Genomic DNA, 13,367 nt, shown 5'->3' with positions numbered 1-13,367 from the left:
ACTGGAGACAGATTACGAGCGCTACATTTCAAAACATGTCACCCACTGTTCCCTTCACCTTCAACGATCCACCACCCACGGAACTGTGCCTCAATTACAATGCTTTGACAGCTTCTCTTTTAACCCGTGCCCTTCAAAATTAAGAAGTCACTATGGCTGGGAATAGCCTGGGTGATCGCTTTCGCTTCCGTAAGCGAACCATTTACCTACCAACCGCTCCACTTCAGTTGATTTAGTACTAGGCTAATACGGGAAGGAAAACGCTACAGTGCTGCTCCCTAGTGGCCGATGTTGTGAAGTGCGTAGCCTATCATCATAGCAACCGTGAAGGTTAACTTAAAGGGGAAGAAGACCACCCAGAAACGCTCCCATATAGTTTAAATATTGAACTATGTCATTAATATACCTATATAGAGGAGTTGTGTGGAAATAAATAAATACAATTCCCCCATTTCTGTGTTGGCCAGAACAGGAGGATTGATTTTGGGTATTGTAAATCACACCAAGCTTATGACATCACACCGGTGTGATTTACAATACAAACCCAAAAATCATTCATACATGTTAGATTTTGAAATATATGAAATAGGCTAAAATAAATGTGATGCTGTCAACAGTAGCTGCAATGGGCCTGGTGTAACCTACAAGATACACTACACCACTAAGAAACAGAGGCAGCTCCACAGATCATGTCCAACCCAGATTTGGCACAAAAAAGGGTCAAATGCGTTCTCCTGCTATGCCGCTAAAATGTGGGACACCCTACCGAAGGCCATAAAGCAGGGTTGGGCAACTTTGATGATAGAGGGGGCCACTGTATTTACACACTCACTCCAGGGGGCCACGTTGCATATTGTTGCTGTCGACAGAAACCTATTATCTCCATATTTGAACGTAACTTATTTCGTAATTTGATGTCCTACTCCATCATGTTGCAACACATTCTACTGTCACAAATAAGTAGCTAAAAATAGCCAGTCTGCAAGCGCTAAAGGTGTCGCAAAGCGGCGTGTTCTTTATTTAGTTATAGGCCTACTTACAATATGTAAACTTTATGAACTTTATTACAAATAAGTTGGACATAAAATAGTACAATTTTAATACTAGCCATCAAAAACTACTAATATGGACTGAAGTAATTAAAGGAGGTCCTGTTTTGTATGTTTGGAATTAATATAATATATCAGTATTCCGATATTAACCTGTAGACCGCATTAAGTGAAGGTGGGGGCCGCATGTGGCCCCCAGGCCGCCAGTTGCCCATGCCATAAAGGGATGTAAATCCCTACCTTCCTTTAAGACGGAACTGTTTTTCTGATGATATCTTCTGCAAATCTGCAGTTCAAAAAAGGGATCTCAATTTAAATAAGCAATGTGCTTTCTTGGGCGGATCCTTTTAGTTGACCTTGTACCAGTGAACTGTACTGTCTTGAAACTGTACCTTTTCCTATGCAAACTTCAAATAAATTCTTCAGTCAATCAATCAATCAATTACATTTTAAATGTATTGAGAGTGAAAGAGCTTGCCTTATTGCTACATGGCCCTCACAGTTATGTTGTACTGCTAGTTTGAGCAATGAGTAGCCTATGAATGATGCATGTGGACATGGGCAGTTGTTGATGGAAATGAGATAGCATTTGTAAGATGTCATGGTTTAGTCATAAGTCAGCTTGTAATATAGGACAGTGTTTGTTGCAACATGCAAGTAAGAAAGGAAATAGTACTAAAATTAAATGATATCCAGAATGATAGTATGTAGTATGAACATTAACAGTGAAGCAGTAATTAGGAGCATCAGTGTGTTGTTTCAGGGGGGAAATGGCAGAGATCTGTTGAAGAATGAAAGTAATTTGTCAGTATGCATCCATATAGTAGCAGATGCAAAGTGTGTGAGGTAGGCAAAATAGAATGATAGTCTGAGAAGTGTCTCTATAGCAGTAGTAACAGTGGGGACTGAGCATTGGTTTGACAACCCGTTGGTCCGACCAGGTTAACATTCACCAGGTTAGCATTGACCAGCATCGGCAGGTTAGCATTTCATCATGTTAGCATTCACCAGCGTCAACAGGTTAGCATTTCACAAGGTTAGCATTCATCAGCAATAGTTTGACTGAGGTTAGGGTTAGGGTCAAGGTTAGGTTTAGGTGGTCGGGCCTGTTGAAACACCGGCCTGTCGGCATATTGACGCTGACCCGAAACAGCAGAGTAACATTTATGTATGTAAAAAAAAATGACTGTTTGAATGATTGTCTGGCTAATTAAAGGATTTCGCTATAAACAATGTTGTCATGCGTAATGCCAGTCATTATCCACAATGAAAACGTTTACGGCGTTGGCTCTCTTTCCTCTGGAGAAGGCTGTGTAGAGTTGGCCATGAACAAACACAGGTTGAGGCAGATGCCAAAACGTGTTCATTCTATTGATGGTAACAGAGAAAGCTAAGTGGATAGGGAACTGTCGTAACAGAGAAAGCTAAGCGGATAGGGAACTGTCGTCTAATGAAGGTGAAGGGAAGCTCTCACACTCAATGACAAAGTCATTGAGTCCATCACATCATTTGCATTACCACCATTCTGGTGCCATTCTTGAGAGTGCGGTCAGGACCTGCTTGCAGGTTTCTATATCAGCATGTCTGGTGCCCCAACTTTCAACTTGAGGTTATGATCAGGGATTCTAGAGGTTGTCAGTGATCCCTGATTTGTGACATAAATTGCATATGTGCCCATATATGGAGATATCTGTATGTGCCCATATATCGATCTCTCTATCTCTCATTCCTTGTCCCCTTTTATGGGCATATTGGTTGGATCGGCGGTTCTACTGAAAAATGTTGTTTCATACAACATGCAAGAACAGTAACGGCAGGGGAAGTAGCTAAGAACGTAGGAAAAAATCGGAGCTATCCGTGTGCAAAAGTTGGAGTCTGTAGAACCAACCATGTGCTGTGAGACCCGTGACATCAAGTTCAAGTTCAAGTTACTTTTATTGCCACACAACCAGGTTGGTGGTATTTAGTTTCAGTACATATAATGTTGCAGCTCTGACAGAAACAAGGAACAAAAACAAGTACATGTAGACATTTGCACCATTACCACAACCAACAATAAAAACATGAAAAACAGAAAAAGGACAGACAACCATTTAGCTAGTCTGAGGAGGGAGTGGGGTACTGAGGGAGTTTAGAGTTCGTATGGCTGTAGGGTAAAAACTATTTTTGAAGCGGGAGGTCTTGGCATGGATTGATCCGTAGCGTTTGACTGATGGTAGGAGATAAAACAGACAGTGGGCTGGGTGGGAGGGGTCCTTAATTATCTTACTGGCACGAGTGATGGTTCGGGAAGTATATATAGAGTCCAGAGTGGGGAGGTCACAACCAATGATTTTTGCTGCCTTGTTAATAATACGCTGTAGGTTGGATTTTGAGAATTGATCAGCTGAACCATACCAGACAGTGATAGATGAGGTGATGATGCTTTGTATGATGGCAGAGTAAAAGCGGAGCAACAGTCGTTGGTTCACCCTGTACTTCCTCAGTTGAGTACAGTCGCTGCTGAGCTTTCTTGGTGATGGTGGTGATGTTGAGGTCCCATTTGAGTTTATTGCTGATGTGGGTTCCGAGAAATTTGAAAGAGTCTGCGAGGGTAATGGGTTGGTTGGATATTGTCAGTGGAGATTTGAGGGTCATGTTTGCAGTCCTGAAGTCTATGGCTATTTCAGTGGTTTTGGAGGTATTGAGCAGGAGGTTGTTGATAGAGCACCATGTTGCTACTCTCTCCACTTCTCGTCTGTATGTTGATTCGTCGTTATTCTTGATGAGGCCAAGAATAGTAGTGTCGTCCGCGTATTTGTATATTTTAACTGAGTTGTCCAGGGAGGTAAGTTGGTTTGTGAAAAGGGAGAAGAACCAGGGGGAAAGGACGCACCCCTGGGGTGCGCCAGTGCTTAGGGTCAGTGGGTGGGACATCCGGTTATGTATTTTTGACAGTTTGTGTTCTGTTTCTGAGGAAGTCTAGGATCCAGTAGTTTATTGCCGGGTTGATGTTCATGTCCTGAAATTTAAAAAACAGTTTATTTGGGGAGATAGTATTGAAAGCTGAGCTGAAGTCAATGAACAGCATGCGTGCATATTTATTGGGAGTTTCTAAGTGACCAAGTGTATGATGCATTGCTAGGCTGATAGCATCTTCTATTGACCTGTTGGCACGGTATGCAAATTGGTGAGGGTCGAGTTGAGATATTGTTTTGTTCATGTGTAATCTTCTGCTATCAACACTTTGTAATTCTGTATGAATCCGGGGGTTTTCATGTTCAACTCTTGGTCTGTGGACCACTGGTTCCGTAATGTATTACATTCAGTAATGTAGGAAAGTGAATATTTTATGTATGTACATAGGTCTATGTATTCATTGACTCATTAGGATATTTTGTTTTGGAGAAATGTAATTAGACCGAGGGGAATGGTGGACCAGTCGGTATAGCGCTGTCGCCTCAACGCTAGAAGGTCCTGGGTTCGATTCCTGCTAAGGAACGCTGTGGGTGCTGGGGGGAGTGTTCTCTCCTTCGCGTCATCAGTGCCCATACCCTAGGTAGCCTCGTACCCGCCCTCTTCCGGAAACCATTTCATAATCCTCCTGGAGAATGGAAGTTGGTCGTTTACTAGGCTATACCCTAGGTGGGGTTGGCGAAAAGGCCTTTCTTTATGGAGTTTGCATGTTCTCCCTGTGTCTCCTAGGGTAGGTACGCTGACCTCACAAAAACATGCAGGAATCCTGGTCTCTATAATGCCTCCTCCTGGCCAGCCGGGGTGCCTGATGGAGGGGAAAGGAACTGGTTGGAAAAACGTGTTCCTCCCAGGTTTGGCAGAGGGAGTGCGGAGCCCAGGATTACAGCTTAGCAATTGGCACTGGGTGAAAAATGGGTTACAAAATCCTGGGATAAAGATTTTAGAGAAAGAATGAAATGTAATTATACCACAGACTGTTGTTTTTTTAAAGAGTATCATCATTACTATTTATTAGTGGTCTTTTTTGGTTTTGTTGATTGAATACTTTATTAGCAGTTCACATAGGAAAAGCACATGACAGTAGATCCAAGGTAATAGGATTTATACCGATTTATACCCAAGAAAGTGCTGTGGCTTGTTTACATTGGGGTCCTCAATTCATAGAGACATTAAATGAAAGACAAATATACAACAATACTATGCAACACATCATTATACAGTAAGAGTCAGAAATCAGAAATAAAAAATAAATACATTTACAGTAAATATGTACAATAAACAGGCTTTGACTTTTTACAGGGGCCAGTTTCGAGTTGCAGTCCACTTAGTTTGACAGGTACATGGGTATCTTAGTGGTGTAGTGTAGTACTATGTTCTATCCGTCTGTCATTCAATGTTATATGAATTAAAGAGAAGGATCTCAACGGAAATAAGCTTTGTCTTACCTGAGTTTCCTATTAGTTGACCATGTATCAGACAGTGAACTGTACTGTCATGAAACTGTACCTTTTCCTATGCAAACCTTCTAATAAATAACTCAATCAATCAATCTTGCAGACCAGGTCCCCATTACGAGATGCTGTACTTTGTCAATTACCCTCAACCATCCCACCATAGCAAAATGATCAGGGACAAGATGAGTCTGAGATGGAAGGCCAAGCAGTAGCCTAAACAGTTTGTTTTGGGATGTTTGGAGCCTTGTTTTTAAGGCCTCCCTAATGTTTTATTTTTTATGGTTTCTAGGCCTTCAACCTTGCACAGTATTTTAATACTGTCGGCTTTCCATAAACTGTGGTATGGAGTTTACCTTCTTCACCCTTTGAGATAATCAAGTCTAGGAAATTGACCTTGGTTTTGGAATATTCAATGGCAAATTGTATATTTCTATTGTTAGTATTCAAGAAATCATAGTAGAAGTTCCTCCTCTGATCCAGTCCAAAACAAAAGAATGTCATCAATGTACGGGCCCCACCATTTTATTTCCATTTTATGAAACATAGAGACTGTTATAGGCACAAGGGACTAGTCCCTTGTGAAGTTCTGGATGAGTTGTCAGGCAGAATTCCCAGAGCAGGCAGAGCTTACAGTAAAAGCAAAGTGTCAACATATCTCTGAGAGAATGTTTTTGGACACGGTCTGCCTCTTATAGACCCTACTGATACTGAATAATAAATACTGTACAGGGCTAGGTTGGAGCCAGAACATGACTGTGCAACTCAAGAGTCTCATCCTAGACCTCATATAGCTCACTATAGCTGAAATTCAAATTAGCCAGGTGCCCCTGAAGAAAAATATAAGGGACACCTAGAAAAGAAAAGAAAAAAGAAATCTCACTGAGCTGTTTGAACTTGTAAGATGTATGTCATTGATGAATTCACAAATTGTATATCAGTACAATAAGGGACATTTATCCTTATTTGGACTGTGGCATCTCCATCCCCAGGGTTATTATTGTAGCCACGGGGTGGAGAGGTGGTCCCTGGTTGATTTATGCAAAGCACTTTTAATTGCCTTGTTGTTGAAATCTGCCAATGCATTGCCTAGAATTTAATGCGTAGGGAAGTGAACATAATATTATTTTCTGATGTAGGCTATGCTCATTGGCTCGTCTCTTCACCCCTCCTTCTTCAGACCGGGGAAACGTTTGACGTGGCAGAGCGTCCGGACGTGACATTGTTGTGCACATCATCTCTGCAGCCTCCTCTTCACCTACTACACCTACCGTAATTCACTCAGATTTGCAGGTTTGTGGACAAGAACAGCAGCAGCTCTGATCGTCCCCCCGAAAAAAGGGAGAAATGATGTGGTGGTTGGTCTTGACCACCGTGCTTCAATGTGTTTCGACGTATGATGTGGACGTGAAGAAACTAGAAGGTCTCGCAAAAGCGAAGGTGGAGGTACAGTAAGCTTTATATTTTCGCTGATTCTTTTATATTAGATAAAGTTTGGGGGGATGTCTGTGGCGAGACTTGGAGCCTATTATCGTTTCATATTATCAATAGGATTAGAAATCGTTCAACTTAAATGCAGCTTATTGCATAATAGCGAAAGCTTCATATCGCTATCATTCCAATTTATTTCACACATTTCCGCGTTCTGTGTTCACGCATGTGTAAATTGTGTGTGGATGATGATGCGTTGGATTCTAGCGTTTGCATGCACGCATGGCAGGCCAGAAGAACAATTGCGAAATGTTTTTCAAAACTAACTATGGTAGTAATTTAATTAATGTAATGTAATACATAACCAGAAACCGATATTTGTAACCGAATGAGAGGTCCGTTCTTTTAATCTAAAATCAAATATGGACAAAGGGCTCGCTCTATGTAACAGGAGGAGGCTCCACTGAAGAGTCGGGTTGCAGTGCATGCGAACAATACACAAGTTTCTGAAACTATTCTGTTCTTTGTGAAAGACCATGCAGGTATCCCCCAGGGTGTCACTCAAACACCACACCTGTCATCGTGTATCCATTTCAATTGTTATGTATTTCACACCTGGAAGAGAATACCTGCGTGATCGTACACATTTCTGCAAAAGCTTGGGTTTGGCATAGGATATAATCTGACTGCTATTAAGGCCTTTTGTAAATGAATAGTTAAGAAGATATATAGCCTACTCTGCAAAATAACAACAGTAGGCAACAGCAAGTTTGTCCCGTGTCATTGACAAATCACAGAAAGACCTTTACTACTGATTAGGCCACATTAAAATACCAAAAGGGTGGTATATTCCAGTTGTGACATAGCAACTGGATGATTAATTTCACTAATGAGGTCCATAACTGTTGCCAATGTGCCTTTGAGCAAGTTACCAATGTACTGCAGAAACTTCACTAATGGCATCCAACTAATTTGACTCTTCAAGTTCAAGATAAACATTTGAAGAGGCTTATGTGAGAATAAATGTTTCAGTTGCATTGTGTAAAATGCTGTTACAATGTACAGTATTTTATCACTGAATGCAATATTTCTCTCCCCCCCCCCCCCCCAGTCATGTGGTGGATGACAGCTGAACAGGCTGGTTGAGGTAAAGTTAATTTTAACTTTTTATGGAAAAGACATGTTTAAATACTGCACATTTTAAAGTAACCCCGTCCCACAGAGAATCATTAAAGAACTTGAAAAATACTTTATTTACACCCAATACTGACCAAGATGATTGAACATATTTTCTCTCAACTCTTTCCCACAGGTCAAAGCCTTTGTGACCCAGGACATTCCTCTTTAGTATCCTTTACCTCAAGTGTTTTGCTTTTAATTGTTACAACATGCAGAAGAGTTACAAAATTGTAAACCAAGACCTCCAGTATTTTCTGTCTGTCCGGTTCTGATCCTTGACCACTGTTCACCTAGCCACAACCTGGTAATGAAGCACATTCCTGGGGCTGACCCTGAGCTTGTCCTCCTCAACCACTACTACGAGGAACTGGATGTAAGTGTCTTGTTGTATGCTTGTTATTTGTCTCATGACGGCAGGCTAATGTTACATCATCCTATTTGTTCAGTTATAGCCAGGAGCCTGGAACAGATATTAGCAGAATATCTTTTCTACCCCCAAGCAAGTTTGTCAATAGAAATTTGATAAACCTACGATCACAAGGGTTATGTGTGATGACGGTCATTATTGGGACACATTTGAGTTTGGGATATCTCTAAAATGTTAAGCCTTGTTTGTGTGACCCTCCTCAGCGGATAGGCCTATCCGACATGAGCCGCTCTGAGATCAATGAACTACTGGCAAAGCTGGGCTTCTACAAGAAGGCTAAAGCTGATGATGAGGTGCCAGAAGAGTTCCGCTTCTCCCCTGCCAAAGAAGAGCCACAGTCTCAGACCTCCACTACTCCCCCAACAGACAAGCACTCCGACCTATAAAGCAGGGTTTATACTGTGTTGTACGTGTTGCTCACCTAAAATAATTTCTTATCTGAACAAAATGTACATTCACGTTGTACAACAAAGTATAGATTAGGCTCAACTCGACAGTAAAACAAAAGGGAAAACCACAGCTCCAGTCTCCTATGTGGCTTGTCCATGATCAGTTTATCATTGTTCACTTCATAATCAAATAATTGGAAAGTGACAACAGATCATGAACCAGCACACATAGGAGTCCGTTACAATCAGCATCCAGCTGACAGTCCATACTCTGAAGTTGCACATAGATTTTTACTGTTATTTGTCAGCTTGTTTTGTAAGACCAATAGCATAATGACATGTTGTGGGTGCTTTTATAGAGGGCCTTGCAGTACTGTGTCCATATTTCTTTCTATTTTGTCATAATGTCCTCAGGAGTCTTTCCTCACTTAATCTTTCATTGTGTTTGATAACTTCCTGTCCACTGTGAAACTGAATGAAGCCCCAGGCGTAAAATCACTTGATTGGTTTGGGGCTGATGCTATTTGTTCCAGTGGGTGGGACTTACAAATCCAAGATGGTTTAAGTGAAAGGTTTGGCAAAATGTTGTTAAATGATTAAAACTAAAATTCAACGTATACATTTTGAACCTTTGTTTTTTACATATCACTTTATATGTGAAGCTGCATTAAACGGTACAAAAGGGAGATTCTGAAAAGGAAAAAATTACATATCACTTTATATGTGAAGCTGCATTAAACGGTACAAAAGGGAGATTCTGAAAAGGAAAAAATTAAGTCACAAAGAAATGTCTAAATTTAAGTTGGTTTATTCACATTTAATTGTGGTGCCAAATAACATGAAATTATGACTGTTTTTGAGCTTTTATGTACAGGATTCACTAGCTTGTGCAAGCTCTTAGCAGAGTTGACGACAGTGGAATATTAAACACTAGAGCATGACTAAATGGATTAAATCAGTTCTGAAATCAACAAATATTTTATAATTCTTTGCAATGGGACTTAATTACAAACTGAAAATGTTTCATGAGATATTTTCTTTAGCTTAAGGTTGGAACATATACATTTAACATGTCCTACTGTATTCAGCAAAGCCTGCTTTCATTGGGCCCAAATAGTCGTTGCATTTTACAAATAATGTAATTGTGCTACTTTAGGCTCATAGATGTCTTTTCAAACAAAATGAAGTTTAATGTACAACAATAACATTGAAACAAATTTAAATCTCTACCAGAACATAAATAATATGCCTTGTGAAAGGGCTGTGTATGAGTGTATTTTGCAGGATCAGATCTGTGGTCACATAGGATGGCGATGATGGCAGTGTTTTGTTTTTTCAAGCTATAGCCAGTAAAATATTAAAACATGAAACAAACAATATTTACTTGAAAGGCATTGGGACTTGGGACCACTTCTACCTGAAAAATGCATGCGAGTTCAGTCATGAATAGTGACTCATTGTCAAATACATTTAGCTAGTGTTAGGCTGTTTGCATAAAACATAATACAATAGTATAATTTATTACAACAACTGAACCTGGGTCTTAATAGCATTACAGACAGAGTATCGGACTGCAAAGACACTGAGGCAACAATTTTAACAACACATGAAAACATCCCAGTGCTCATGAATGAAATTAAATATAATATGATCAATAGGATAACTATTTAAATAATTCAAGTAAGTGTTTTTAAAAAGCATGCAGTTTTTGGTAAAAAGAAAAAAAAGTGCACTCAGTAGAGCGCAAATCTCCACCAGGAGGCATGCCCTACTAATAACAGCGGTGTATGTGGTTCGATTTTTACCTATAGTCATGAAAGAGTAGCACAGAATGTGATTACCAGTTGTACATCATCTCTACTGCCTCTCATACACATTCATTGTCTGCCTCGCGCCATATTTGTCTCTGATGTCTGTCAAAATGTCTACTGCTATGTAATTTGCTTTCTCAACCTATACACATACATGATATATTTAACATTAAATTCACTGGGGATGTCCTTATCACATGACCCAAAATACATTATTTTCAAATCCAGCATGCACTCGTCATGTCTGTGGTTTCAAGCAAAGGCTATTAGGCTATAGTAGTTTTGGTGAATGCTTTGCCGAACATCGTCACTCTAAACTCTTTAAAATGGGTTAAAGACTGTGTTGAATGCGTGTGGACATAAAGTCCTTCATAATTCGGGGGTTAGAGTATTTTAGTATTTTTTGAGAATGGCCAGCCTGGTGCTGATTAAAAGAATGACATACGGTAGTTATCATTTATCAGTTTGAAAAATATACAACTGTGCTGTCAGCATGCATATGCAATATGACACGGATCGGCCTAATAGTATGAGAGAATATCTGCACACGGACAAGATAGACACACATGATCTCCTGGCGGAAACAATGACAGTACCAGAATGGAGACTGACAATATAGAGATGCGTTATGCATGTATATATTTTCCAATGGCATCACCATCAGATATGCGAATAACTTACAATAGTTAAAAAAGCGTATCAAAAAGTGTATTAATATTTAATTTAAAAGGGGACTATGTTAAAAAATATTTTTATCTTGTACATTTGTACTCTCAGTAAACGCCACTAAATGAACAAATAATAATACAAATATATATATCAAAAACCATTAAAGCTCAAAAGTTTTGCTGATAAAATTATTCTCTCTCTCTTACTGGAGATTGAAGGATTTTGTATTAAGAACACGTGCATCCAGAAGAGATGAAGGATATATCAAACTCATCACCATTGCAAACAAAGATAATCAGTAAACTGATAAACACAAACACACATTATCCCCCCCCCCCCCCCCCAACTGTCCACCGGAGATGCTTACATGCATGACATTCCTTCTCGACTTTGAGTCTTGGCTGTCATCCGACGATGATTTTAATGGGGCCAGGGTTTGTGGGTAGCATAGAGGGTTAGGGTGCACCCTACTCTGGGTGGGACAAAGAGGGCTAGGGTGGTTGTAAACACACGTTGAAAACAGGACTGGATCAGAGGTCTGAGGCCCGACCCAGCGTCTTCAGCTCGTACCTGCGCAGGTGGTTGACCAGAGACTGCACGTAGGTGAAGACACATTTGGAGTCAGGCTTGTTACCCATAATCATCATGTCCTCCACCTCCAGGAGGGGCATGCAGTTGGCAAAGGTCCTGAGGGACAGGTACACAAAACTGTAAGAGTGAGTCGTGTGAGGATGGACCCGGGTGATGGATTCCCATAATGTTATAGTTTTCTGTCATCTGCTCATACAGAGTCATACAGTCTTTCAACAAACCAAAAGCAACAGGAACCCAATAGAGAGTTAGTGTTAATCATACTGAAGTAAAGAAGGCTGGTACATATATTAACAGCAATCCTAACAAATGACATAGAATGCCAATGAATGTCTTGCATACAATGGCCACAGGGTGGCACTATCCTCACATGAACCTAGCAGCACTCACTGTTAGCAATGGCCAAAAACGGTAGCATTTTGGGAGACAGTGGAAAATCAATTGGAACAAGCAATTGAAAAAGAAAAGTTTTTTTTTAACATCATTAAAATGTCTTCTTGTCACTTTAGATATTTAAAAGGCCAGTAATTTAAACCTACCGGTATGTTATTACAACACATGCTTTAAAAGCCTTGAAACCTTACAACTCCCATAAACCCTTGTAATACTGCTTCTTGTCAGTGGACAATACCCAACTTTTCTTTCCTCTCTGTGTTGTTTCTAATCCCTTTGTTTGAAACATTGGTGATACCACAGTTCCTTTTAAAGTGTGGAGTTGCAGATGGGGAGTGCTGATGTCTGGCCCTCTGCCTGGGCCAAGACATGCACAAACATGGACATGTGCACGCACGCGCACACACACGCACAAATGCATGCACGCACATAATCTAACAACTGTATATTAAGGTATATTAGAAATGCAATTTTTACTTGCTGCCCCAACCTAACCCAACATAAAAATCCATAAAATGTAACCTAAAACTAGCACCTCACCCTAAAGGCCTCTCCATACTTCGACCGAAATGTTCGGTAAGTTGTGTTTTCCGACGTGCAAATTTCCGAACTCTCGTTCGGTCCAATGCTTTTCAGAAGTCCCGAGGGATATAATGTTATGGTAGAAAAGGACCTTTTGACCGAAAACGGCGGTTTCGGTCGAAGTATAGACAGGCCTTAACTCAAACCTCTATCACAACTGTAGCTCTAATAAAAGAATGACAATGTTTGTTTGGCTTTACTATCCGTGTGGTGACTTTGATCCCCACAAAGACAGTAAAACATGACATACAGACACTTCCGGTCCCATCAAAAGTCTCAGCACCATTGTGAGGTTCCTTCATGGGTGTTGTCCCCCTCTCACCATGAGTTTAATTTAGGTTGGGTGTGACTCTAGGAGGAGTTTTTGGTTTTAACCAGGCCCTTCTGCACCAGACCCCTGTAGAACTCCTGCAGGTACGTGTACACACACTTCCAATCGG

At 40.5% G+C, this 13,367-nt stretch overlaps 2 protein-coding genes across 2 annotated transcripts in view; one reads left to right on the top strand and one right to left on the bottom strand.

Moving 5' to 3' along the window:
- The first annotated feature begins 6,693 nt into the window (after positions 1–6,693).
- On the top strand, positions 6,694–9,489 carry selenom (selenoprotein M). The gene is made up of 5 exons (XM_080739028.1): positions 6,694–6,901; positions 7,998–8,033; positions 8,199–8,233; positions 8,360–8,438; positions 8,696–9,489. The coding sequence occupies exons 1-5, from the start codon at positions 6,803–6,805 to the stop codon at positions 8,876–8,878; spliced, it is 432 nt and encodes a 143-aa protein (XP_080595154.1). The 5' UTR covers positions 6,694–6,802; the 3' UTR covers positions 8,879–9,489.
- Positions 9,490–11,775: 2,286 nt separating this feature from the next.
- LOC308295852 (smoothelin-like) overlaps positions 11,776–13,367 on the bottom strand; it is a 28,626-nt gene continuing 27,034 nt past the window's right edge. The window contains exon 15 of the mRNA XM_080738919.1: positions 11,776–12,048. Coding sequence (XP_080595045.1) covers positions 11,892–12,048 — 157 coding nt within the window. The 3' untranslated portion in view covers positions 11,776–11,891. The remainder of the gene's footprint in view (positions 12,049–13,367) is intronic.

Source organism: Nannobrachium achirus (genome assembly GCF_963921795.1).
Source record: "Nannobrachium achirus genome assembly, chromosome: 12".
NCBI lineage: Eukaryota > Metazoa > Chordata > Actinopteri > Myctophiformes > Myctophidae > Nannobrachium > Nannobrachium achirus.
The sequence above is the reverse complement of the archived record's forward strand: the minus strand, read 5'-3'. Positions and strand labels throughout refer to the sequence as shown.